The sequence below is a fragment of the Pholcus phalangioides genome, unplaced genomic scaffold, assembly GCF_987345545.1.
Source record: "Pholcus phalangioides strain wild (caught in Gottingen) unplaced genomic scaffold, Ppha-v1.0 ptg000031l_1, whole genome shotgun sequence".
Lineage (NCBI taxonomy): Eukaryota > Metazoa > Arthropoda > Arachnida > Araneae > Pholcidae > Pholcus > Pholcus phalangioides.
In genome coordinates this window covers 9,805,251-9,831,158 of record NW_028301621.1, presented here as the reverse complement: position 1 = coordinate 9,831,158, position 25,908 = coordinate 9,805,251, and the positions used below count along the sequence as shown (strand labels likewise).

General features: G+C 36.7%; 1 protein-coding gene across 1 annotated transcript in view; it reads left to right on the top strand.

Moving 5' to 3' along the window:
- LOC149067383 (receptor-type guanylate cyclase Gyc76C-like) overlaps positions 1-25,908 on the top strand; it is a 315,737-nt gene that overhangs the window by 178,017 nt on the left and 111,812 nt on the right. The window contains exons 4-7 of the mRNA XM_089252906.1: positions 8,000-8,161; positions 14,420-14,592; positions 18,193-18,334; positions 25,583-25,770. Coding sequence (XP_089109032.1) covers positions 8,000-8,161; positions 14,420-14,592; positions 18,193-18,334; positions 25,583-25,770 — 665 coding nt within the window. The remainder of the gene's footprint in view (positions 1-7,999; positions 8,162-14,419; positions 14,593-18,192; positions 18,335-25,582; positions 25,771-25,908) is intronic.

The following is a 25,908-nucleotide window of genomic DNA, read 5'->3' as shown; positions in this document are numbered from 1 at the left end:
GAACCCGATAAATCCCTCTCTTCTTTCTATTGTGAGTCTATTTTCTTTCTATCTCACAAATGCTGAGAAAAATCATAAGAGAAAAAAAAAGGTGTAGAAGAGACGACCGAAAAAAAAACTGTATTTGCAGGATTGCCACAAGGCTCTCCATTTTGCCCAATTCTTCTTTCTTCTACCCAATCGATAATCAATATATGTAGGATTTTTTTTGCCTTTTTATTCTACTAAAGACACGTTAAGGAACTTTTTCTTCCCTATTTCTTATGGGAAAAAAGGAAAAATATCGTGTAAAAATAATAGAGTTTTTCTTTCCTGTTAAGCCATATTCAGATATGGAAATGGAATATATATATATAAAAAAGAGGACTTTCTTCTGGAGAAAAGTTTATCGATGGAATAATCAAATATGTTCTCCGGCTCCGAAACTTATATTGTGTTTTCTTTTTTGGGAAATTTTATGGCGCAGTTTCTATTTTTTTCTGGTGAAATATTCTTAGATCTTAATAATAATTTTAAAGGTTTGACTTTTAATGTTGAAATGAAATTTTTAATATTAATCCCCCACGTTGAAAGTGAACATACAGGGTGATTCAGAACTCATGGCCATAACTAACGAGGAAAGGGTTCCAAGATGTCGTTCTCCAAAAAATTGTGAAAAATTTTAAGTGTTATTCATCCCACACAGAAACAGAAAATGAGCGGCGGAATATAATTATTAAAGCCACAAAGAATTATTGAAAATGATAACAGTGGGGTACTCATCGCCTCTCGCGCTTCTTGGCGGTATCTGTAAAAGAACTTATACGTATACAACTTTCTTTCCTCCAGCTTTTCTGTTCTAGAGAAACTAGTTATTACCCTTTTTTTTTTCTTTGTTTGTCTGTACTGTATTTGATCATGTGTTGTTGGAATTACGTTGCTGTAACACTCTAGGGTTGCAGGATTTTTAAATTCATTCTTGGCCTTTATTGGCGTTCAAAATATTATTAATATGTATTTAGCTTTTTTTTGAGTGACCCATAACAATTCTGCCAGATTTTTTCATATTTCTGTGCACATTTAAATGAGTGGAGACTGATAATTTCCTTCAAAACTAGTGAAGAGTAATTTCACTATTGCCAAAAATTTTTAAGGGGTATTTTTTTTATCAGTAATAAATAACTATAAAAAAATACCTAAAATTTGAAGGAGTATTTCAACTCCTACGTGAAATTTGGAGGAGTAAAATTGAATTTTGATGCGTAAATCACGCATCTAGATGCGTATTGGTAAACACTGTGTCAGTGTAACTATTAAAGAAAAAGACAACTGTGTTAAAAAGCACCGCTTCTTCATTCACCTGGTGGTAAAAAATTTGCCAACATATTATTGAATCTTTCTTTACCCCACGGTCCACAGATCCCATAAATAGTCTGACCATATTTGTTCAAGGAAAATATGAGACATTGCCAGTTACCGCCAAAAATGATGCTAAAAGTAAGCGAAGTCGTCAACTCGTGCTGAAACAACACCCCCCTATCATAAACGTATGCAGAATTTTCTTTGGGGGGGGGGGGTTAATTTTTTTTTCTTCTCAAGGAGGGATTTTTTACGTTTTTCCCTGCAAAATAACACTATAATCTTGGCTTGGGAGGCTTTTTGGTACGCCAATGCCCCCTATAGATAATTTTATACATAGGGGATTGTTGACTGAAATCGCAGAAAAGGTGCCAATTGTGGGAAATCGAGAGCTACTGCAAGTTGCAGTGAATTAAAAAAAAAAAGAACACAAATATGTGAGATTAAGATAATCACGCCTACAAATAAGAATAGTAATGGACTTCTGATCTGGGAAGATAATTTTAATAGTTTGCGTCAAGAAAGAAATGGAGGAAAAGAAGTCAAGTTGTCTTTGTGTGTGTGTGTGTGGTGAAAATACGTCTGGGAACTGGGACACTTTAGCAAAAAAGTCGGGACAGCCAGAAAAACAGAAAAACAAACCGGGAATGTCCCGTTAAATACGGGACGTATGGTGACTACCCATAAACCAAGTTTCATCAAAATAATTCCATCAGAATGGGCGCTACATACGTCTGAGTGATGTAAATGTATTCCTAAATACCTTATATTTACGGGACACCCTGTATTTAAGTGCAAACCGTACTTATTTCAAGTTCATTTGTTGATTTGCTTTTTTTTTTAAATAAATAAATCACAAAAACACAGATATATATACAAATACAAACATACACATAGGTACAAACATAAAAACACATGAATACAAACACTTTGTGACCCCAAGGGACTTATAAGTCCTTCCAGCAGGTCTAAAGTGGGTTATAATCACATATGTTTCAGACAACAGCTTTTATAAAGATTAGACATGTTATATTATATTTTTATTTACATATTTACGGTTACGGTATACTTTAAGATGTTAGATTTCTCATTTCGAAAGTCATAATCACGGTTATATAATTAAATTACGTATTATGAATATCAGTTAGTACATTACATGTAACACCATACATATAGTACATGTATCTATCTATACTTATATGCACAATAACAACCATATACATCCGTTCATCCAATTTTACAATTTCTTTCTCTTTTCGTACACAGTGCACAAAACTATTTTTATATCTGATTATAGCGTATTTGTTAAAATCATTTCATTTTTTTTTAAAAACAAATTTCCATAATGGGTCATGGACTTCTCACGAACCCTGTAGTTCCTTTTAAAAATTGATCCAAGTCTCTCCACTTTAAGATAAGAACCTCGAATGTATCATGCTCTCCATAAATTTTGGTTTTTTTTTCCATTCCGAAGAAGAGACAATAGAAAGAACTTCATTTTCTTTACAGATTTTCATTTCTTGAACTGAATAGGAGGAAAAGAAAAATTATACAAGAACTTCATATAAACTTGGAAACAAAATAATAAGCAGCTTGATGACATTTTTTTTATGTGTTTCCTTGGAATAATGTTTTTGTAAGAAGAAAAATACAACAATTTAAAAAAATATATTTTTTTTTCATTTTCTGAAAAATATCTTAGGTTGATTTTTCTAATGGTTTCATTTCTCTCTTCTTTTTTTTTAGCTCACCTAATGAGTTTCCTTGAAATATTTTAGTTGTTTCTAAAACTCCTATCAATTTTTTTTTTATTATATTTTTTTTTTTTGCTCTTGAAAAACAAAGCATTTGACTGAAATTTTTGTTTCTCGAGATGCTTTGTAATTATTTAGAATGGTAAGTTTCCGTATTAAAAAAAAAAAAAATGTGCTTGTGTGTGTAAGAAAGACAATTCAAATGAAGTTCATTATGGTCTGGCGGGTTATTGTGATCTCTATTTATTAGATGTTTTTTAACCTTGACTGTATGGAGATCCCTCCCCTCAAGGCCATCATTTCTATGAATAGGTATCTTTTGTCTTTCATTCTTGCCGTTTTATTTTCGGTTGGTTGGAGAATTTCGTGTTTAGCTGGTCGGTGGTTTGCGAAATTCGCCGACAGCACTTCATGCTCATGCAACTTATCGGATGATTTTGCACGGAATTTTTTAATTATTTGCCATAAATACCCTTAAAAACACCATATGAGGGTCCCTGTTCATCAAAAATATGATGTACCCATATACGTCTATCCCTCCGTTTCCTTCTGAGATGTAGGAGATATAGCAACTTTAACTGCCTTTCGTTAATACTTTATAATTTTATACAGTAAAACCTGTCAACAACGGTCACTGACGAGACCAAAATTATAAGCCGTTCCGTAATTCATTACAGAATAGTTTTGGTGCCCCCCGATACCTATAAGTATATTTTACGATCGATATTGAGTCTCTGAACTAAAAAAATAGTGAAATTTTATATTTTATATTTCAGAAGTAACTATTCTAAAGATGAGATTTCCCTCTAAAAGGTTTATGAAAGTTATTTTATAAAACTTAAAAAATGGATCCAATAAATGTATCGGTTGCATTCGGGCAAATGCAACCGATCAGCTTATTGGTTGCATTTGTAAAAGAATTATTATAAAATTTTTATAGTGTAATCCGGGCTTCACAGACAGAATTGTGATGCGAATATTTCTAAGCACAGAACATTTCGAAATTCTCCACCCCCACTCCCATTTTCTACTTGCAAAGCCTTTGATATCTCCTGAATTTTTTTTTTTTTTTCGGCATCATTGGATTTTTTTGGAATTTTTCTTTCATATTTTCCAAAAAGACTGATCTTTTTTTCAAAATCTTTCGAAAATATTTTAAGATATTTTCTCCCATCGACTACTTGTGAGGATCGAACTGAAGGCATCTTTATACCCATATTCTATGGGGGCTCTAGATTAAACCACTAAAGAATGGCTCTAGGCTGCCTACGCCCGCATCTTTTGGTGCTCGTGTGATAGGGCATGCGGATCCGGACCCGCGTCCGCTCCGTGTGAAAGGAGCCCAAGGGATTTTTCTAATTCAGTCTCTCACTTGCCTATCCACCCTTCACTCATATGCCCATTCACCCTTCACTCACTTGCCTATTCACTCTTCACTTACTTGCTCACTCACCAGCTCACTTAATCTGTTCATTCACTTCCTCGGTCACTAGGTTGTCGACGAAATGTTTTTTCGCGAATTTTCTTTGCTGTCAATTTTTCTTTCGGTGAATTGTTGTTGGTGGATTTTCTGGACGCGCCGATCGTTGGCCTAATCCAGCAAGCGCTATGGAACGCATTATCTCGTGCCTTCATTATAGACTTAATTTGAATTTTAAAAGCACCATCTCTCTCTCTTTATCCCATTCCAGGAGCAATGAGTTATCTGTTGGCGTCTTTTTTCATAACCGGTTTCCAATTTCATAAAAATTATTTATGACAGTTTTCGGTAATATTTAAACCTGAAACACTAATTTTCAGAAGATATTCTTTGAAATGATTTCCAAGAAAAGTGTCATCGGTCTTTAAGTGCAATTTGAAATAAAATTTTGAATTTTGAATGAAATTTGAAGTACATTTCAAAATTAAATTTCTGAATAAATTTTGAAATTAAATTTCTGAATAAATTTTGAAATTAAATTTCTGAATAAATTTTGAAATTAAATTTCTGAATAAATTTTGAAATTAAATTTCTGAATAAATTTTGAAATTAAATTTCTGAATAAATTTTGAAATTAAATTTCTGAATAAATTTTGAAATTAAATTTCTGAATAAATTTTGAAATTAAATTTCAGATTAAAGTAAAATAAATTTAAATTCAAATATTTAAATTCAAATGAAATAGATTAAAATTAGAGATATTTGTGATGCATCGTTGATTTTTTTTCCAAGTAATAATTATTTTTGGGAGCAAATGCTCTTACAAATTCGCAAAATAAAAGAAATTAAATTAATTTATTGATATTCGAAATGAAAGATTAGAATTTCCTTTTAATTTTTTTCTGAAATTTTACGAAACATTAAATAAAAAAAATGTATTTTAAATTATTCTGGAATCCAGTGATTCACAATTTGGAATGAAATTTCTTAAAATTTCGATAATCCTATTTATAGGCATTTTAAGGCAAATTTTACTCGAACCTTTTTCCCTTGGGAAATTCTTTTTCAAAAATTTTATTTTTGTATGAGAAACAGCCGTATACTCTCTTATTCATGAATTGATGATGCTGCATCTTTTAATATTCTTTCCACGTCATGTCTCAATTATCTCAATGTTAACAAGAGCGGTGAATTTAATCATTATCTCCTCTTTCTCCGAACGAATGTTTTCCCCTGACATTTTCTTCCCACGTTTAAAGATTATTGAACATTTAATTTTTCCGACGCTGGTGTTATTTATTGTGCAGCTGTCAACCTTGAGGAATAAGAATTACATAGAGGGAGATTTTCCAAATTTTTACGTGCAAAAAATTATGTACAAAAGTAGGGATTTTCGAAAGACGGTACGGATTTTTCATACGTGAAAGTGATATTACAAATGAAAACAAAACTGTAGGGACTTTTTCGTGAATAAAAGCAAAATCGTAGGGAATTTCTAAAAAGGAAGCAAAATTGTCGGGATATAAAATAAAAATAAGTAATAAATAAATAAGGATATAAAGTAATATAAGTGAAAATATGTAAAATAAAATAGTTGAAAATAAATGTTAACGGTAAATGTAACAAATCTGTTATTAAACTTAATAAATTCTCATCGTGCATACTTACCAATCGTCTTAGTAAGTTTGATAAATATATCCCTTTTACAAAGTATTATGCATTATATCCAGGCGTCGGTGGTAAATTTAATAAATTCTAGAAATTTATCGCCTTTATTTGTGATTATGCACAATACACCAGAGCGGAATTGGTGAATCTGATAAATATGAAAAAGGTCTGGTATGCGTGATGAATATCGTTGGACCCCGATTTAATGATGACAAATTTTACGGTACTACCTCGATATAATGATACGATACGTGTATGAATTATAATATATAGTATAGCATATAGCATGATTTATCATGTTTACCAAAGACGCTACGCTTGGTTATTATGTATAATCACCGGTAAAAGTGATAAATTTAGAAAAAATTATCCAACTTACCAAAATGCTCGGTAATTATGCATTATCGGTATTATTATTATTATTAGTTATTATGTATAGTAACCCGATTTATCACATCTACCTTAACATTTAACGTGAAAAAGTAAAATAGCAATGGTATAATACAGTTAATAGTTCAATAGAAGTAATGTGTTTAAGTAAAAATAGTAATGAAGTGACAGTGCGTAATAAAGTAAGTAATCAAAATCGTAGGGAGTTTTTATATTGACAGCAAAATTGTGAGAATTTTTGAATTCTTTTTTAATTGAAAGTAAAACCATAAGTGAAGGCAAAATCGTAGGTATTTTTCAATAAATTAGAGCAAAATGGTAGGGATTTCTATCTAATAAATGAAGATAAAAATTACGTAACTGCAACCAAAATCGTAAAAAAACCCCCAATTTATCGCCTTTTTTTCCCCACAGCTAAATTGTTTGTGCATACGTGAGTGTCCCATAACTCTACCGCCAAAATGGAAAGGTATATATCCAAGTCTCAATAATGTTTTCCTAAACAAACCCATGGTCGCCTACCTTTCATTGTGGATATGTACAGTGTATATGTACACTGAAGTTGGTTTCCTGTGGTTCCCAACTTCGAGGCGCAAATGCGAGCCGATCTCCCCATTGAAAAGTCTCGCCACAGAGAGCAACAGGCCTTCAACGATTAATTAATCAATCATTACACTTCACTCATAGTTAGAAAAACTGGTGGCAGATGGCAGCACTACACATAACAAGCATTACACAGAAACAAACTTCACGTCAGGTTTCACTACACGTACACACACACATTCCCGCATGTACCAATTCGTTAGAGGTTCCGCAGAGGAATATGGACGAGGTACATGTGTGGTTTAGTAGTAGTAGTGTATATGTACATTGTGGATACATAATACGTGGTGTACAGTCGAATCCCGTTATAACGAACTCCAAGAAACTGGAGAAATCACTTCGTTATAAAGGAATCTCAGGTTTTAGCATTATTCCTATGTAAATTTATCTGGAGGATTAGAAAAGGGTTCGTTAAAACGAAATTTTCGCTATAATGGTATTCGTTAAAACGGGATTCGACTGTATTCCCTAACTTCAGAAGTCGCCAAAATATGGCAACCCTGCGCACCTCATAAACAGTGATAGGGAAATTCTTCCTCTCAGTCGATTTGCAGAGGGGAAAAATATCATTTTTATACCTCTCTATTGGTATTATGGGCGTGTGGGGAAATATTTTTCCCATGGTACTCAAAAACATATTTTCCTCCCTTTTTTTTTCGTCACCAGTGGCTTAAATTTCGGGTGAACCATTCGCTGAACATAAAAATCATTTGCGACCCCCTAACCCCCTCCCCCGTGTGGTACACGTACCCAACTCATAAAATATGTGAATGAATATGTATGTGGAACTAGAGAGTAAAAAATAAATAATTCATTTTTCTTGCAGTATACGTGTTCCTCGGCGAAATCGCTGATCTAGCCGAATTCTTGAACATCCTCCAAATGCGAGGGCTTCTCGCCACCGGCAATTACATGATCGTCTATGTCGACACGAGGGACACCGGGAATTTTTACACGCCGGAAACTTCTCATCAGTATTATATGTTACGTAAGTATATCTATAATTCCTATTTTTTCTGAAGTACATTTAATGAATGCGCTAAATTTTCTCTTCCGCTAGGTTCTACAATTCATCGACTCGGAGCCGCCCTTACGGGGGTGTGCGGTCACACAGAGCCACGCGTTTTTGAAGGAGCGGGGGGGGGGGCGCATTTACGGTAACAATAATTTCTTTCATAAATCCTGAATTTTCATCTACAAAGGAATAATTCTGGAATTCTGCATTTCCACCAAGTCTTAAATTGTTTTTTTTAATAAATTCTAAGTTTCTATCTGGAATTCTCATGTTTCATCAATTCTGGAAATCTCAAAATTTTTTCTCAGTAATTCTGATACTATTTTTTCATTTGTTGTGAACTTCCCTCAATTCTGAAATTCTGAATTTTCATCAATTCTGAAGCTTTCTTTCATTTTTTGTGAATTTTCATCAATTCTGAAGCTTTCTTTCAATTTTTTGTGAATTTTCCTCGATTCTGGAATTCAGAATTTTTCTGAATTCAGGTGGTGGATCGGAATTCAAAAGAGTCGGTCGTATTGGGATTCTAGTTCTTTAGATCTTAGTCTTTCGGATTGCCGGATTGAGGAAAACATGGCACCCGACAATCTAAAAGACCAAAATCAGGACAGTTAGGAAACGAACTCTTCCGTATTTCGATCCCCCATTCAAATTTAAAGACTCCGATCTCCGACCCAGCCAATCATAAGCTGCCACGTCACACCAATATCACTCGAAGTCACAGCGAAGAGGTTGATTCTTCCACGTCTCCAACCAAAGCGTCAGTAGATAACGGTTGTCTAATGAGATCGTTTTATCCTCGTACTTGCCACCAACTGCACTGAATATGTCCACCACAGCAGTCTAGAAACGTCTGCTTCTAAAAACGTCTGCTTCTAGTTTTTAGAAACGTCTGCTTCTAAAAAGCCTCGAACACGGCAAACAGAAAAGTCAACTCTTAGTAATCCTTGAGTAATGTATTTCACAACTTCAACGCAAATACACATTGAAAGTGACAGATAATTTTGTGCACGGGAGGCATCCGATCCATAGTCATTTTCAAGACACCCAGACAGAAAAACACAAGCAGAAATCAATGAAAACTCAAGAAACCAGTGGCAGAACTAGTTTTGATTGAATTCACAAAACTTCACGGTTGTTTACTATCGCTGCGGCAAACATGTATATAATCTAATCCGTAGTATAATTAAGCGAAACTATCGTCGTACTTTCATAACAACAAGCGAACCGTTACCTTCAATTAGCGGAAAAGTCCTTATTTTTTTAAGGGGAGGGGCTGGGAAAACTAATTGGTTCTAAACTAATTAATTTCCCGCAGAAAATGCCAATTTTCCTTACTCCGCATTACTTCATTAATGTCAGGAAATGACTCAAATTCACCCTTCGGGAATATAAATTTCATAAATCGGTGGACTCAGAAGTGTTCTCGAATTGAGTCACGGGTGTAAGAGAATGGAAAATAGGGTAAAAAGATTGATACAATAGAAAAAGTCAATTGGGAAACTTCGTGATCCTAAAAATACGAGTACATTAACAATGAATTCCCCCCCCCCCCCACCCCATTCTTGAAAAATCGGTTGCATCTCTCTCTTTCTAAGTACGGTGGAAAAATCACTTCTATCGCAATTTCCTCCGATTGGAAAATTGTTAATTATCGTTAGAAGTTGAATTTTTCCAATAGAACTCCCCTTGGAAAAAACGTCATCGAAGTGGTACTAATTTATTCACGGGAATGAAAAAAATGTCGTTTTTTCGTGTATTGTCATCATCGATCTTGTGGTTTCTCCCCCGTTTTGCCTCAGAGGGATATTCAATTTCGATTATAAAGAACGAGTGATTAAAACTTCAATTAAATACCTTTTATTTGAATTCTATTAAATTCTAACTTTTTTTATTGTCTGAATTGGAAATGATTCCCCTCGATTTATCGATGCATAATTTCTTTTACGAGAAATTTATTAGCCTGAAAATAACCTGTTGGAGATTATAGAACCCTTCTCCCCGATTCCATCCACTTTTTTTGTTATGTTGAACAGAAGAAGAAGAATACTTGTTGGATTCTAGCCACGTGTCGAACGGCAACCACGCTGATTGCTGCCGTGTTGGAAAGGGACAAAACTTGTCGAACTCTAGCTAAAATGTTGCAGCGTTGAAAAGATTGAGAAGACTTGTCTAATCGTAATCAATAATCACGCTGCATGCTGCCGTGTTGAGAAGACAGAGAAGACTTGTCGAAAGGTAACCATTCTGCCTACTGCCATTTAGAAGACGTAGAAGACTTGTAAATCTTGAGCCACACTGTCGCTGTGTTGAAAAGATAGGATTTGTTGAACGGCAACCACACTGCCTACTGCAAGAAGATTTGTCGAACTCTAGCCAAACTGTTGCAGCGTAGAAAATATGAAGAAGACTTGTCGAAAGGTAAACATTCTGCCTCCTGCCATTTAGAAGACTTGTAAAACTCTAACCATACTGTTGTTGTGCTGGAAAGATGGAGAACACTTGTCGAACGGTAATCACGCGGCCCACTGCCGTGTTGCAAAAGGAAAAGACTTGTCGAGCTCTAGCTAAACTGTTTTACAGCGTTAAAAACATGGAGAAGACTTGTCAAGTTCTAGCCACAATGTTGCTGCTTTGACTTGTCGAGCTTCAGCCAAACTGTTGCAGCGTTGAAAACATAGAGAAGACTTGAAAGGAGCTCTAGAAACACCATTGGTATGTTGAAAAGATTTTCGAATTCTTGCCTCTCTATTGCCGTGTTGAAAAGATGGAGAAAACTTGGCGAACTTTAACGACACTGTTTCTGCGTCGAAAAGTCGGAAAGAACAAGACTTGTTGAACGTAATCACACTGCCTGCTACCGTGTTGAAGATAAAGCAGACTTGTCCTGAAGATGGAGAAAACTAGTATAGCTCTTGGGTCCCTCCCCCCCCCCCCTTGTTGCTCTGGACACACCTATATTGAAGATGAAAAGTTGTCGAACTCTATCAACACTGCTGCTGTGTTGTAAAGATGGAGGATCATTGTTGACTTCCAGCCGCATGGTTGTTTTGTTGAAAAGATGGAGAAGACTTGCCTAACCTTGACAACACTATTGCTGTGTTAAAAAAAAAGACTTCAACTTAAAAAGAAGTCACACTGTGAAGAGGGAGTTCTATCCACACTGCTGCTGTGTTAAAAAGAAGAGTCGCCGAACTTTAACCACACTGCTTTCGTATTGAGCAGGTGGTAAACTAGTCGAAGTATAACCACGCTGTTGCCATATCGAAGATGGAGAAAACACGTCGAGCTGTAGCCACATTGTTGCGCCGCTGTGGTCCTGTGGTGCTGTGGAACCCATCGTCACCACAGTGGTGGTCGGCTGAAATTGGTTTTCTGTGATTCCGAGGCACAAATGTGAGCCGATCTCCCCGTTAAAAAGTCTTGCCGCAGAGAGCAACAGGCCTACAACGGTATGCTATTCAATCATTACTCTTCATGCATAGTTAGAAAAATTGGTAGCAGGTGACAGCACTACACATAACAAACATTACACAGAAACAAACTTCATGGAAGGTTCATTTACACATACACATTCCAACACGTACTAATTCGTTAGAAGTTCCACGGAGGAATGTGGACGAGGTGCATGTCTGGTTTAGTAGTAGTAGTAGCCGCCACACTGTTGCTGTTTTGAAAAGATGGAGAAGACTTGTCGAACGGTAACTATTCTCTGCTGTGGTGTTGAAAATGGGGGGACACTTGTTGAAGACACTAGATGGCAGCAGCATCCCGTTGCCTTGGATGGCTGCGCGCGCAACTTAGTATCATCTCAGCGACCAAACTGACAACAACGCGGCTCGTTTACCGTTTCCCTCTCATATTTCAATAAAAATTCATAGTTTATTAATTTCATCTTGAATTGTCCCTTTATTTATCGATGGTTCGTTCATCGGAATATTCATTGCTTGTTACCTTAGACCCATCCTGAAATTTACGCCACAAGATCGTGAACAGCACTTGTCAAACTATATTAAACTATTTACTGCTAACAAACTCTAACCATATGTGTGCATTTTGGTTTACTTACTGGAAGAAATTACTCTGTTTCCTCATCATACTGTACTATTCAGGGTAATGGTTGTGTAAATACTGAGACGTCAATTAGCTTCAAGAATAAAGACGCTTCTCCTTTCGACAAGTAAATTACACTTTGAAAATCTAAATAACAACTTAACAAAGAATATTCTTGAATTTTACGTGTGAAAACACGATATTTATTAAATTCGAGGGTCCATTACATATAGGATAAAAGAACATTTTCACGCATTATAAGTGCATAGAATAATCACTACCTGTCTACGTGATTGATAATCAAATATTTATCTCTTTCGGATGCAGTGGTATTTTCGGGATACTTCCATTAAAGAATTGGCTTTTTTTACAGAAAATACATAATAATAAATTGATCGCAACACAATGTTTTCTTTGAACATATTGTATCGATCACACGCACCTACTTGGAGAGGTTTTTCTTCTTTGAACCGATATTTTTTCGATTTGTTCCAACAAATGAGGTAATACAAGGTAATATGAGAAAATGGATGGAAATGTAAAAATCGATTTCTCGTCAACGGAAGCGGCAAAATACACTGGCAAAAAAAGAACCTTCTCCAATAACATGCCTGAAATTGAGAAATATTTTTTTTTCTATTGTTATTAGCTTTTGTTTTGTTCTTCAAGAAAATGGGGGGTATTGAGTATCGTGATATGTTATGCATACAGTGTATGTTCGCCACTGAACTATGGCATTATTATGTAATAGGAAATTTGAACGGGTAAAATATCGAGCGTCGATAGACAGGATTTATTTGTCCATGAGCTTTTGTAGACATTATTTCATAGTCTTCATTTTTTTTTCAGTTGCGAGAACAGACTTCACCCCGATTGTAAATGTGATAATTCCTTGTTGCAATGAATCAAGGGTTTCCAATCTTTTTCAACAGCAACCCAAAATCAACAACAAGAATCAGTTTCGCGACCCATGACGAATCAGAAATTTACGCTCTTCGAAATTAGTGAAACCAGTTACGCAATATGTGCATTTATAACTGGACTCTGAGTGGATTCGTACGACCTATCTTGGAATCCCCTGCGAATCATGTTTTGATCGTGACCCACAGCTCGAGAATCCCTGACCCTACGTGGATTTGCACGCTCATCTCGGTATCATCTGGGAATTAAGTTTAAGTCGGGACCCATAGCTCCGGAAACCAACCCCGGCTGTAAGTGGATCTGAACGACCCATCTTGGAAGCCCTTACGAATAGTGTTCGGGGGTCGTGACCCTTTTTTCTTTTTTTTTTCAAACCAAGCACAACTCAGGTCTATCGTATGGGCGATTTACTACCTAGTGAGTTGGGCCGGAAGTGTAAGTTCGTGTACCTAACAGTCTGAGTGTGCATGTAGTGTTGTGTTCGATTTTTCCGTGCTGCCATCTATATTTCAGAAGTGAAGTGAGTGATGTGTTATGACTGAATTACATGTGTACTGTTTGTAGGTCTGTCACTCCCCGTGGCGAGACTTTTTGAAGGGGAGATCGTATTCGTGCCTTGAAGTTGGGAACCAAAGAAAATGGGTCGTGACCCATAGCATTAGTAACCCTGGCTGTGAGTGGATTTGAACAACCCATCTTGGAAGCTCCTGCGAATCATAGTTGGGTCGTGATCATTGAGATTACTTCAACAATATGCAGACAGACCTTTAACATTATATTTACACATTGAAAATTCAAACATTTGCCATCTTCACTTCAAAATATGGAAGGCAGATGGCATCGATAGCGAGAAAATGAAACAAGCACAACTCCGGTAACATGGATACGTTAGGGCCACGTACATTCATACACTCATACAACACGTTTCGGCATATACCGAATCATTAGAGAATTCCGCAGCAGAATGTATACGAGGTGCATGTGCGGTTAAGAAGAAGTAGTAATAGCTCGAGAATCCCGGTCTGAAGGTGGATTCGTACGACCCATCTCGGAATCCCCTGCGAATCTAGTTTGGGTCGGGAATCGTAGCTCAAAAACCCTTTCCTGTAAGTAGATTCGTTCGACCCTTCTCAGAAGCTCCCGCGACCCAAAGGTTAAGAACCGCTGGAATGTCTTATTTTTGTCTGGTATCGCTACGCTTTTGCATTTTTAATGGAAATTAATCATGATGATTTCTTTCTAATTTAATCTGAACAGATGGTGAAGAGAGTTACCTTCCTTTGATATCAGCCTGTCGGTCACTGCTGGTCATCGTGGCGACCCCTCCATTGAGCGACACCTACAACAAGTTCGAAGAGAAGGTTCGCAAGTACAACACGGAAGCGCCTTTCAATTTCCCTTACATTTGGACATTCCCTGAATTCGCAGCGGTAAGATTACGATTTTTTGTAAACGATATCTCGGTCATGTTTTTGAAAAATTCCATGTTATAAAGGTTCTGTGAATGTAAATATGCGAAAAAAAATCCATTGAATGAAACATGTTGGTATGAATTCCAGAGTGTGAAATCTATTTTCTACATTCTTTACTGGACAAACATCCACTAAGACTGTGGTAGGAGTTGTTTTTCAATGAATTTCTACGATGTTTTATTTCGATGCATTTTTGCAAGAATATTTTTCGATGCATTTTTGCAAGAATATTTTTCGATGCATTTTTACAAGAATATTTTTCGATGCATTTTTGCAAGAATATTTTTCGATGCATTTTACAGGAGTTTCTTTTTGATGCATTTTTACAAAAATTTCTTTTCGATATATTTTTACAAGAATATTTTTCGATGCATTTTTACAAGAATATTTTTCCATGCATTTTCACTGGAATTCATTTCTTTTCAATTGAACTTTACAGGAATTTCTTTTTTAGATGCATTTTTACAAGAATTTCTTTTCAATGCATTTTTATAAGATTTTCTTTTAGATACATTTTTACAAGGATTTCTTTTCGGTGAACGAAAGGAAATTCAAGTATTACTTTTTGATGAATTTTTGGGATGTCTTTCCTTACATCTTTTACTATAAATTTCTTTCGATACATATTTTTCACTATATTTTTGTATTTTTTTTATGAATTTTTTCGTTTGGTATGCATTTTTGCTTTTTTAATGTATTTTAGCAACGTTTTCTTTTTATTTAGTTTCACAATAATTTCTGTTGATGCAGTTTGACGTTGTCTTTTATGAATTTTTACGACGTTTTTCTCGATGTACTGTTACGAAGTATTTCAAAAAACATTTTCGATACATTTTAACAAAACATTTTTCGATGCATTTTTACGATTTCTTTTTACGATTTCTTTTTCTTGATGCATTTTATTTAAGTTGGTTTTTTTTTTCAAAACATGTTCACGATGTTATTTTTCGATGAAAATTTTTGATGCATTTTTCTTTTCTGCCATTTGTTTGTGGAAATTTTTCGACGCAATTATTTGTTGAAATTTTTCAATGTAATATCCGATGCCGTTTTGTTTGATGCAATTGTGTCGGTTCACTTTAAAGTTGTTTCATTATCCAAATTTTATCTCATAATAGAAGTTAAAATTCCTTTGAATACAATTATTTCCAGTGAGGAACGACGAGCCCAAGAACCAGGTCTAATCCCCAAGAGCACTTCCACAAGTAAAACAACACTCGGCTTAAAAGTCGTTCAGGTGTTGGAATTCTGTCCGTCCTTACGGTTTAATTAAGGCTTTAGGCGGACCCTCTTGTTCTGGTTTCGCCTTTAACGTTTTGAAATCACCTTACGAGAAGCTTTTACTCCGTTTAATTGAATGCTCCCAAATTAAAAAGCACGAAATTAGTGGAACTTTTTAATTAAGTTTCTTTCCCCTCAACTTCTGTAACTCCCTCCTGTGAAGTGCTCCGGGGGGTAGAGTCCTACGCAATTACGAACATCAACCGCCTTAGAGGACTTTTGAAACTATTTCTTTGATAAGAAAAAGTCTCTTCTCTACCTTTCTTTCATTCACGGGCAGGACCATTTTCTAAGTATGACGTAACTATTTTATTCTCATTTCTCTCATAGTCGATGGAAGAGAAGTTTTCCCTCTCATTCATTGTTAGGCCTCGTTCTTTGTCTTAGGCCTTACAATATCCTTTGCGTCTATTGTCCGTTTCCTGTTTAAGCCTGGAAAAACAAATTATTGTATATTTTGGTGGTGATTTTCTTATGCCAACAAGCCTGTTGCACTTTTGTAGATGGACTTTATTGTACTATACACAGAGTGTTCACTGGATCGCGCAATACCTAAATTAAAGCTTGATTGGTCCACTTTTAGCACAGTGGATGGTCTAGACCAGTGTTCTTCGACTACTTATCCGCGGATTGTGCCTTACGCATAGCCACGTCTGCGAATTATTTCCCCCTATTTATTTATTTTTTGACAGTGCTCTGATTATTTCTCCTATTTATTCATTTTTCGTCTGTCCGCTGATTATTTCATTATATCCATTGATTTTTTTTTTGTCATTCCACTGATTATTTCTCCTACTTATTCATTTTTTTGTCGGTCCGCTAATTATTTTTCCTATTTATTTATTTTTCGGCCGTCCGATGATTATATTTCTCCTATTTTCCTATTTATTTATCTTTCGCTGGTCTTCATATTTCTCACGTATGTAATTATGTATTTTTACCAGCCTCAAATTTTTTTCTTTTTTTACTAGTCCGCAAATTATTTCTCCCAGTTATTATTTTTTTACAGTGCACAAACTATTTCTATTTATTTATTTTTTTCCCCAGTCCGCTAATTGTTTCGCCTGTTTGTTTTTATGTTTTTTTGTTGGTGCACAAATCGCATTTCGCCTATTTATTTGTTTTTCCGGTCTACAAGTTATTTCTCTTATTTATGTTTTTTTTGCTGGTCAGCAAATTATTTTTCCTCTTTACTTTTTGTCAGTCCGCAAATTACTTCCCACAATTCATCTGTTGTTGCGAAGCCCTTGGATGAGAGGAGCCGTTCAAGTATAAACGTCAGCAGTTTTTCAGCCATTTTTACCACCTCCCCCCCCCCACTCCGTCAGCGGAAGTCAGCAAAATTCTGAGCTCCTCCCCCTGTCAGACCAATTTTCTCAGCTCTGCCCCCCCCCTCTTAACACTCGTTGAGATCAGAGGCGTACACGGGGAGGAGGACGCACCCCCTATGCCTTTCCCCACTAATGATCAAAAATTTATTTTTTGATGCAAAAAATATTCTTTAAACAATTAACATATCGGAAGAAAATAGCTTTATATGTTGTTATATGCAACACGGGCATACTTCCAAATCACTTAAAAGATCCGCGGAATATTTAGAGATCACTAAAGTAGCTCTATAGAGGACTTTTCAATAGTGGGGAGGGAGGGGGGGGGTATTAGTTTACGTGCCCACAAACTAGGGAAAGGTTTTTCTCGTTTTTGGTGCATCTAGTATGATGCCATTAAGAATATTTCGTATTTTCATGACGTATAAGCATCATTTGAATCCCACCCCTCCTTATCATCAAAAGTCAGCAAATGAGAACACCCACCCCTTCCCCATCGACGCTGACGTAATACTTGAACAACCCCAAACAGTGACTACATTTCACGTTGCCAGTTGCGGCCATGGACTTAGTTATTGCGATGCGTTTGATGCTTGGGAAAAAAACCCAATAACCATGACATTAATTGCTTATCACCACGGCCGGAACTAGACGGAGGGGCGGGGGGGGGGGAAGGACAATTGTACGGGCGGCAAAATTTAGAGGGTGGCCCTTTTATGTGGAAACAAAGAAAACCATCATGAAATTGTCGAATTTTAAAATTGTGGGGCGGCAAAAATACAAGTTACGGCCCCGCTTGTTACTTCTGTTTTTATTTGTAATACTGTATCACACAGAAATGAAGTCATGATTTTGTGCTCACACATGGGAATAACTTGATATGTCTTGTAATATTCTTTCCTTTGTATTTCTATGCTCATGCTTTACAAGTTATGAATATTCTCTGTAGCGGATTACACCGTTCGCCGCTTACATCTACGACGCGGTGATTCTGTACGCAGACGCACTCAGCGAGGCTCTCAGGAATGGCTCCGACCCGCACGACGGCAAAGAAATCATGAGAATATTTCGACAACGAGAGGAATACATAAGTGAGTAATGAGTATTTCAAATAATAGCGTGTCATATTACACGGGGCATAGGGAGGCTACGCCTAGTGTTAGGCCAGTTGTACATCTCCCTTTTTTATCGCCAACATTTTGTTCAGCGGGATTCATTGCTTGTTGCCAATTGACGGTGATTAGTTAGATTAAATAGTTGTATTATGCCAGTTATCCATGGAGGGTATGGGTTCGGTGTTTTGGTTTGGTCTCATGCCAGTGATTTCCAACCTGTGATACACATAGCTACTAGGTGCTCAACCTTTTAGAGAGTGCGGGCCACTTCATTGGTTTAAAAAAGTGTCGCGGGCCACTTGAGTGATTTGGAACTATGCCACGGATCACATGAGCGATCTGTGGATGTATCGCGGGCCGCTTAAGTGACCTGTAAATGAACCGTGTGCCCTCATTGCAGGGCTCTAAAATTATGTGGGCCTTATCAATTGCTCGGAATTCCGCATGGAAAAATGAGACATATGCGGCACCGTGGAGTGCCCTTATGCATCAGTGAAGGCCCTCGGATCGTGCTTAGTGGGTTCATACGTTAACACGACCCTGGAGTAGTTTAATATTAAAGAATCAGCAATATCTTCCTTTTTCAAATGAGAAACAAACAAAATGAGTAAAACAGCACTTTTCTTCTGATAATCAATAAAATCCTCCGCTGAAAAGCACCGGAAGTGCGGTTCTGTTTTGGTTGGAAAACAATTGTTGTCCACTGTTAGTGTGTACATGTGTACATAGTATGGTGCCACTACACGTGGCACCATCTCTTGCAAATGTGTGAAGGAACAGTCGTTCGTCCTTATGTCCAAGTTTAGGCATTTCTGTTAACCCCACTTCAACGCTTTGTCTCACATATTGAGTAGGTAAATAATAACTAATATCGTTACACGTTGGAACCCCTGCTCTTTCTCATCTGTCTGTGGAATATAAAATATACTAACCATCAGCCGGTTAAAAACATCCTGCTGAGCTGAATAAAAATTGTTGTTTCACTGGTACCAAGAGGATCCTTTTCATTTTACAGATAGTGGACACACATTCTGTTTAAATTCACCTGCACATAAAATTTCGATATCTGAGCGGAATGAGGTCCGTTATAACGACGGCTCATAATAGCGTGAAAAATATATAGTCGTTGTAACGGACTTCTCGATATAATGTTTTTTCTTACATCAGCTCTCCGACAATCATCCATAAATCCTTCGTTATATCGAGGTTCTCGTTATAAGCCGCACGCATTATGATGGACTTTTACTTTATCACGCTACTACATATAGATAGTATGGGGGAATTTTTTTCTGCACGGCAAAAAACTATGTACACGGAAGTATTCTCAGCGGTGTTCACGAATGTAGATGCTTGATTCACGCATTAAAATTCAATTTTACTACAAATTTTGTTGAGGAGTGAAAATAATCCTTGAAATTTTAGATAATTTTTTTAAATAGAGTTATTTCTCTGTTTCTCATGAAATAAATAAATACCAGAGGACTGAAATTACTCTTTAAAATTGATTTTTCAAATTACACTGATCCTCAATCATTTTCTCAAACTTTAAAGACCCATAGTACATTTATTCACCGTGAAAAAAATGATGCCTTTTTTAGTTAGTTTTGTTCATAACCAACAAACGGGTAAAAATAAAATTTCATCAGTCAAAATAGGCTTTCTATAAAATAACTGTATGTATAGTACAATTATGTATTATATCGAGAAACGTCATTAAGCTGAAACTTCTTTCGCCATCTATTAAGTAAAAACACAACTGTTATGATTCTTCTATTCAAATTTTTAACTGATTTTTTGAATAACGTACTACATAAAAAAATAAATACAGTATAATATTAGTAAATATTTTATAAGCAATAATATTATTTGAATTATCACATTTACAGCAAAATTTTAACAGTTGTTATTTGTGTACGGTAAATTAACGTTAATAAACGAGCAAAACGTCCTCCTAAGCATCCTCTGATGTGATCAAAAGCCATGTAAACCGGACTCAAACTGTGTACTCACGATTACAAGCAACCTTTTGCGCGTTTTACTAACGTTAATTTATCTTACACTAACAACAACGGATAAAATTTTGCAGTAAACTTAATGATTTAATTAATATTATTGCTTATAATATGGTTATTAATATCATGCTGCATTTATTTTTTTATGTAGTACATTATTAAAAAATTTGAATAGAAGAATCATAACAGTTGTGTGTTTTTTACTTGATAGATGGCAGAGAAGAAGTTTCAGTTTAACGATATTTCTCGATATAAATACATATAGTCATTTTCTAGAGGGCATACTTTGATGAAATTTTATTTTTACCCGTTCGTTGGTTATGGACACCATTGCCAAAGAAAGGCACCATTTTTTCATGGTGAATAAGTTTACAAAATATGGATGTTCAGAGTCAGAAAATGACTGAGAATCCTTGTTATCGGGAAAAATAATGTTCAAGTAGAATCAAGCCTAATGGTGGCGGAAGGGCGGGCCGGATAACAGAAAAGACGGACAGGCCGGAGTTCTATAAATGCTCACTTCTCTCCTATCCCCTCCATACCATCAAAAACTCCATTTTCATACGGAAAACCACTGCTATTCGTATTTTGTGGCCTCTTGGTACAGGTCAGTAGGGGAGGCTGGGGATAGTTGTCACACTTTTTACATTTTTAGTAGTTTCGGGTATGTAATTCAAACCAGTTCAAATGTTTGACCTAATGCATAGTTTCCCAACCTTTTTTGTCCCGTCGCCCCCTTCTTCAGAATTTTTTTCCTCCCATCGCCCTCCAACGCAATCTAACCCATAGGATCCTATGTTATACCCGTAGCTTCTACCGCCCACTACTACACCGCTCACCAACTCCGGTCATATATCGCCATACGGCAATTTCCAACCAGTGGAGTTGGGTGGGAAATGAAGGCTCCATCCATCGGTGGTCGCCCTACGCTCGGTAGGTAAAGAACTTGCTTCTAATGTTCTATGCCTGGATGATACCCATTGACCTTGATAGTAACCTTCATAGTGGAAGACGAGCATCTTGACCACTGCGTCACTCGGGCACTCTACCGCCCCCTGGAACTTGCCCACGTTGGAAATCACTGATCTCATGTATGGGTTATACAACTCCACTAGCGGCTGGGAGTTTCTGATGGGTCATAACAACCCAAGGTTTCTAGAATATATCACAACCTAAACTTGATTCACAGCGGCTTCCAAATGAGTCGTACAAATCCACTCACAGTCCTGTTATAAATGCACATATTGCATGACTGGTTTCACTAATTTCGAGAAAAAACAGTCCGATGTGTGTGTGGGTCTCGAGACTGATCTTGTTGGTTTTTGGGTCGCGACTGAAAAAGTTTAAGAACCCTTGACAGTCCATTCCAGGGTAGGTGGGGGTTTTTTTCTGTCTATGCCATGTCTAATTTTTTGCTGAATAAGGTAAAAAAAAAATAAAAACAGACGCGTGTGCATTTGGGAAAATATTTTGTTTCATTAATGCCTCTGTTTGCGCGTGAATCTTAGCAAACGCCATTCAGTGTACATTTTTTTTAGAAGCAAATACCTTTCGTAGAATGTTTTCTCGAAATGCAATTTATAAAAGAAATGCCTCCGCACTTGTTTAGCGATAAATCCACAGAATCAACAGGGTTGGTTCAATAATGTATGAATGCAGTTCTAATTGTTTTGTATGGCTTTTTTTCGCACCCCCTTTGGTGGTATATCACTCCTCTGGATGTATCTACGGAAATGAATTATGATTATCCAGAACGGATTACGCGTAAAGCTCTGGACACACATATCCGCACCGTGCCAGGACCGTAGCTTGGGCGTCAGTTGGCCGTGGCTCGGCTCGTTCCTCTTCAGACCACACCTTTCCGTGTGTTGCCCGTGTCGCTGACGTATGCTGACTACGAAGCTGTGTCGATTGCTTCAAGTCTTTAACGCAGCCGGTTCGGTGTAATCAAAATGTTCGGTAAATTAATTAACAAGAGTGATTTGGAAATAATAGCTCTAGCGTAAAATTAACAATAATTAATTGTTCTAAACATTTCTGTAAATAATCTATACATGTGTATAAATTTTTTAACTGTCTGTGTCTGCGTATGTTTTTTATAGAAATTTTTATTTCGTCTTTATTTTGGATTGATCTCCGATAGATTTTTTGTATGCGACAAACCCGCAAAAAAGGACAGGATCTTTAAATGCAGCTGAAAATGAAAAGACGGCCATTTGCTTAGTTTGACTGCATACATTCTTGTTTATAGTTTGGAGAGAGGAGATTGTTTACGGAGTGATAAAAGGGGAGAGAAGAAAAAAGTCATATAGAAATTAAAACAATCTGTGGGGGAGAGACTCTCTTCCTCACCTACACACTCGTTTTTATTCAGAGTCAACGGCCATCATAAATATAATCATCTGTAGGGGCAGGTGGTGTCAAATTCCGATAACACCTCGGAGAAGTGTATCTCAGCTCAGTAGGAGCACATTGTACGAAAGAGCGCGCATTTCTTTTACTCTGTGTGTGTGTGTGTGTGTGTTCGCGGAATCTTCTAAACTAAAAATTGGCTCCTCTGCAGATGGCAAATGGATATTAAAATCAATAACGATTGGGGTGTTTAGTCTGCCGGGACTTGATTCAATGATAAAGCCTCACCAGTATTCGATAATAATTTAAAGCACTCGTTGCCAAAGTTCCAGTCGCTGAAACACCTTTGTCAGATATTTAGCACAAAGGTGCTCGAATTTTTGGAAGGTGTGGGCCACTTCATTGTTTTGAAATATTTCGCGGGCTTCTTAAGTTATCCAGAAATGAGCCTCGATCCTCCAAAATTATCTAAAAAGAAGTGGCACGTGCCGCTTAAGTGATCTGCAAGCGTGCCGCCGGCCACTCGAGAGATCTGAAAATGTGCCACTAACCACTCAAATAGGATAATCTGCAAATGTATCACGATCCACTTAAGTGAACTGGAGGTGTGCCGCGCTAGTCGCTCAAGTGATTTTGAAATGTGCTCGAGACCACTCGAGAGGTTTGTTTTGTTTTTTGTTGTCACGGGCCACATCAAATACTTCCGAGGGCGGCATTTGGAGCACAGGACATGGGTTAAGCATTTATGGCCTAACATGTTGCATCTGATGTGAGTACCAAATTTAAAATGTCTCCCATAAGAAAAAACCCCAAAACTTTCGAACCGTTTTCCATTTAATTTATGTTAAAACCAAAACAATGATTCATTTATAGAGCATCGGAAATTAAACCCAGTTAGTTTTCCAAGTTTACATTATTACTTTAACAAAAATCTCCCCGCCAAAATTTCGTTATATGCTATGTGAAACATAAACTTTGTTTTCCCATCAAAGTTGTGAAAATGTTTATCCATGTTTTCTACATATTACGCTAGTGCCACAGAACCGGGGCCAGGTGCGTCTGAACAATTTCGGGGTACGAAAAATGTTTATGACACCCCCTCCCTTTAACAAGATTTCATATATTTTGTGGAGAAGAGGGAATCGGCAGCATGAATATACACGAACGCTAAGAAATACCCCCGTACAAAAGAAAACAATAACTACACAAATGTGAATTAACACAAAAATTAATGGAGGTAATTTTAAACTAATGTGAGAAACCGTTTCCGAAATTAAGGAAAACTTTAGCATCACCGATAGATGGCACCTTTATTTCCAACCCAACTCATTAATGGCGGTAAATTGCAATATAGCGATATGGCCAGAGTTGGTGTTTGGTGAAGTAGTCATGATGTTAGTGGACCAGTAGGTTCTCGTATTCACTGGTACGTATTTTTTAATACCAACGCTAGTGATTAACGGTAAAAGTTTGAAACCACCGTCTCTCTCTAACGCGTTTGATGAACATGATCAGAATCTGGGCATGCCCCCCCCCCCCCAACATTTTAGATCCGGGACCCTAGGCTGAGATCGTTGGTGGGCCACCCTTATAATGAACTGATAGTGAAAAAAAACCAAAAATAATGAGATTCGTCCCGGCCCTCGGGCTGTCAGCTTTACCATTGTGGGAGCCACGATCAGAAACAATCTATATATCTATCTATATATATAAAATTGATTTTCTGTGTGTCTGTGTGTCTGTGTGTGTGTATGTTCTCTATACAAATCTACAATTTTAGATCGATCGTCGCCAAATTTTGCATATATACCAAATGGGACCCGACTTGAACGATAGGCTACTTTAAAATTTCATCAGACCAGGGCAAATGCCCCAAATGGGCAAAAAACTGTCCGGCAGCAATGGTTTTTGGGCCTCAACAATCACTTTCCGAACGTTTACTTTGGTTACCGTGGTTCCCTAGCAATGCGTTTCAGACGTGTATATGCCTTTACAACGGTTTGTCACTTCTTTAATCCTGTTAGTATATGTATAATAGTTTATGCCTTTATAATGGTTTGCCACATTTTCAATATACTCTCAGTAATGAGGCTTTTTGAATAGATGTCATAATCATCATCAGCATCGCTTTGAGAGTCAGGAAAAGGGTGATCCTCATAGAAATCAGTGCTAAAATTGTCGATTTTACTGTAGAAATGCGGAAATTAGTGCTATTTTCCACCCCATCAATAATTTTAAAAATTGTATTGAATTCTCGATTTTTGAAATATTCAGTTCGCTTAGAGATATACGAAGCCCAGGAGATTAAATATGAAGTAATTAGCCAAACCTATACTTTTGAGTTGGATATTCGAGCAATATCATTGATTTCATTTATATCTTCTCAAGTATGAAAATTAATGTCTCCATATTGTCTCTTTTGATATTTATTTGCATAAATTCATGTGGGTTAGGATATTTTAAAATTAGTTATGAGCCAGTGAAAAGTGCATCGAAAAAATTCCACAGCTTTAACTAAGGATTTTTGGAAGCTGGAACAGACAGATGGATAACTTGAAGTTCAGGGGGGGGGGAGGGGGGAATCGAAATACCTAGCGCCCCTTAAAAAAAGAAAAATATATATTAATTTCTACGTTTCTGTGTAAATCTAGATTCGTTTATTTCATGAATCACGCAGGTCGCCATATTGGTTAACTTGGACACGGTTTGTATGTCCCTCAAGAAAAAGAGAGGGAGATATCACGTGATCCAAAAAAGCCTCATTGAAGAAACCCCGGGCAGCGCCGGGTATTATAGCTAGTAATTTAATAAGTAGCAGCATCTGTTTTACGTGTGGTGGAATTTTTTTTTTTTTTGCTAGGTGTTACTGGAGCCACCATGAGAATCGACAAGGACGGCCACGTGGAAGGTAACTACACGGTTCTGTCATGGCAACCTACGCCCAGTAACCTGACTCTCAGGCTGCCGACAGACGTGCCTCGCCCTTCGCATGTCATGCTACCCATCGGGGGTTTCTACATATACCAAGACGAGGAAGGCAAGAAACTGGTAAGCATTGCGTGTAATTCAATTTCGAACAATAATTGTCAAAATTGGAAGAAATTATAAAATTCCCAGAGATTCCAATTCATTGTTGTTGTTTTTTTAAAATAAATTCTTTGCATAATTTCTGAATATATGAGACTG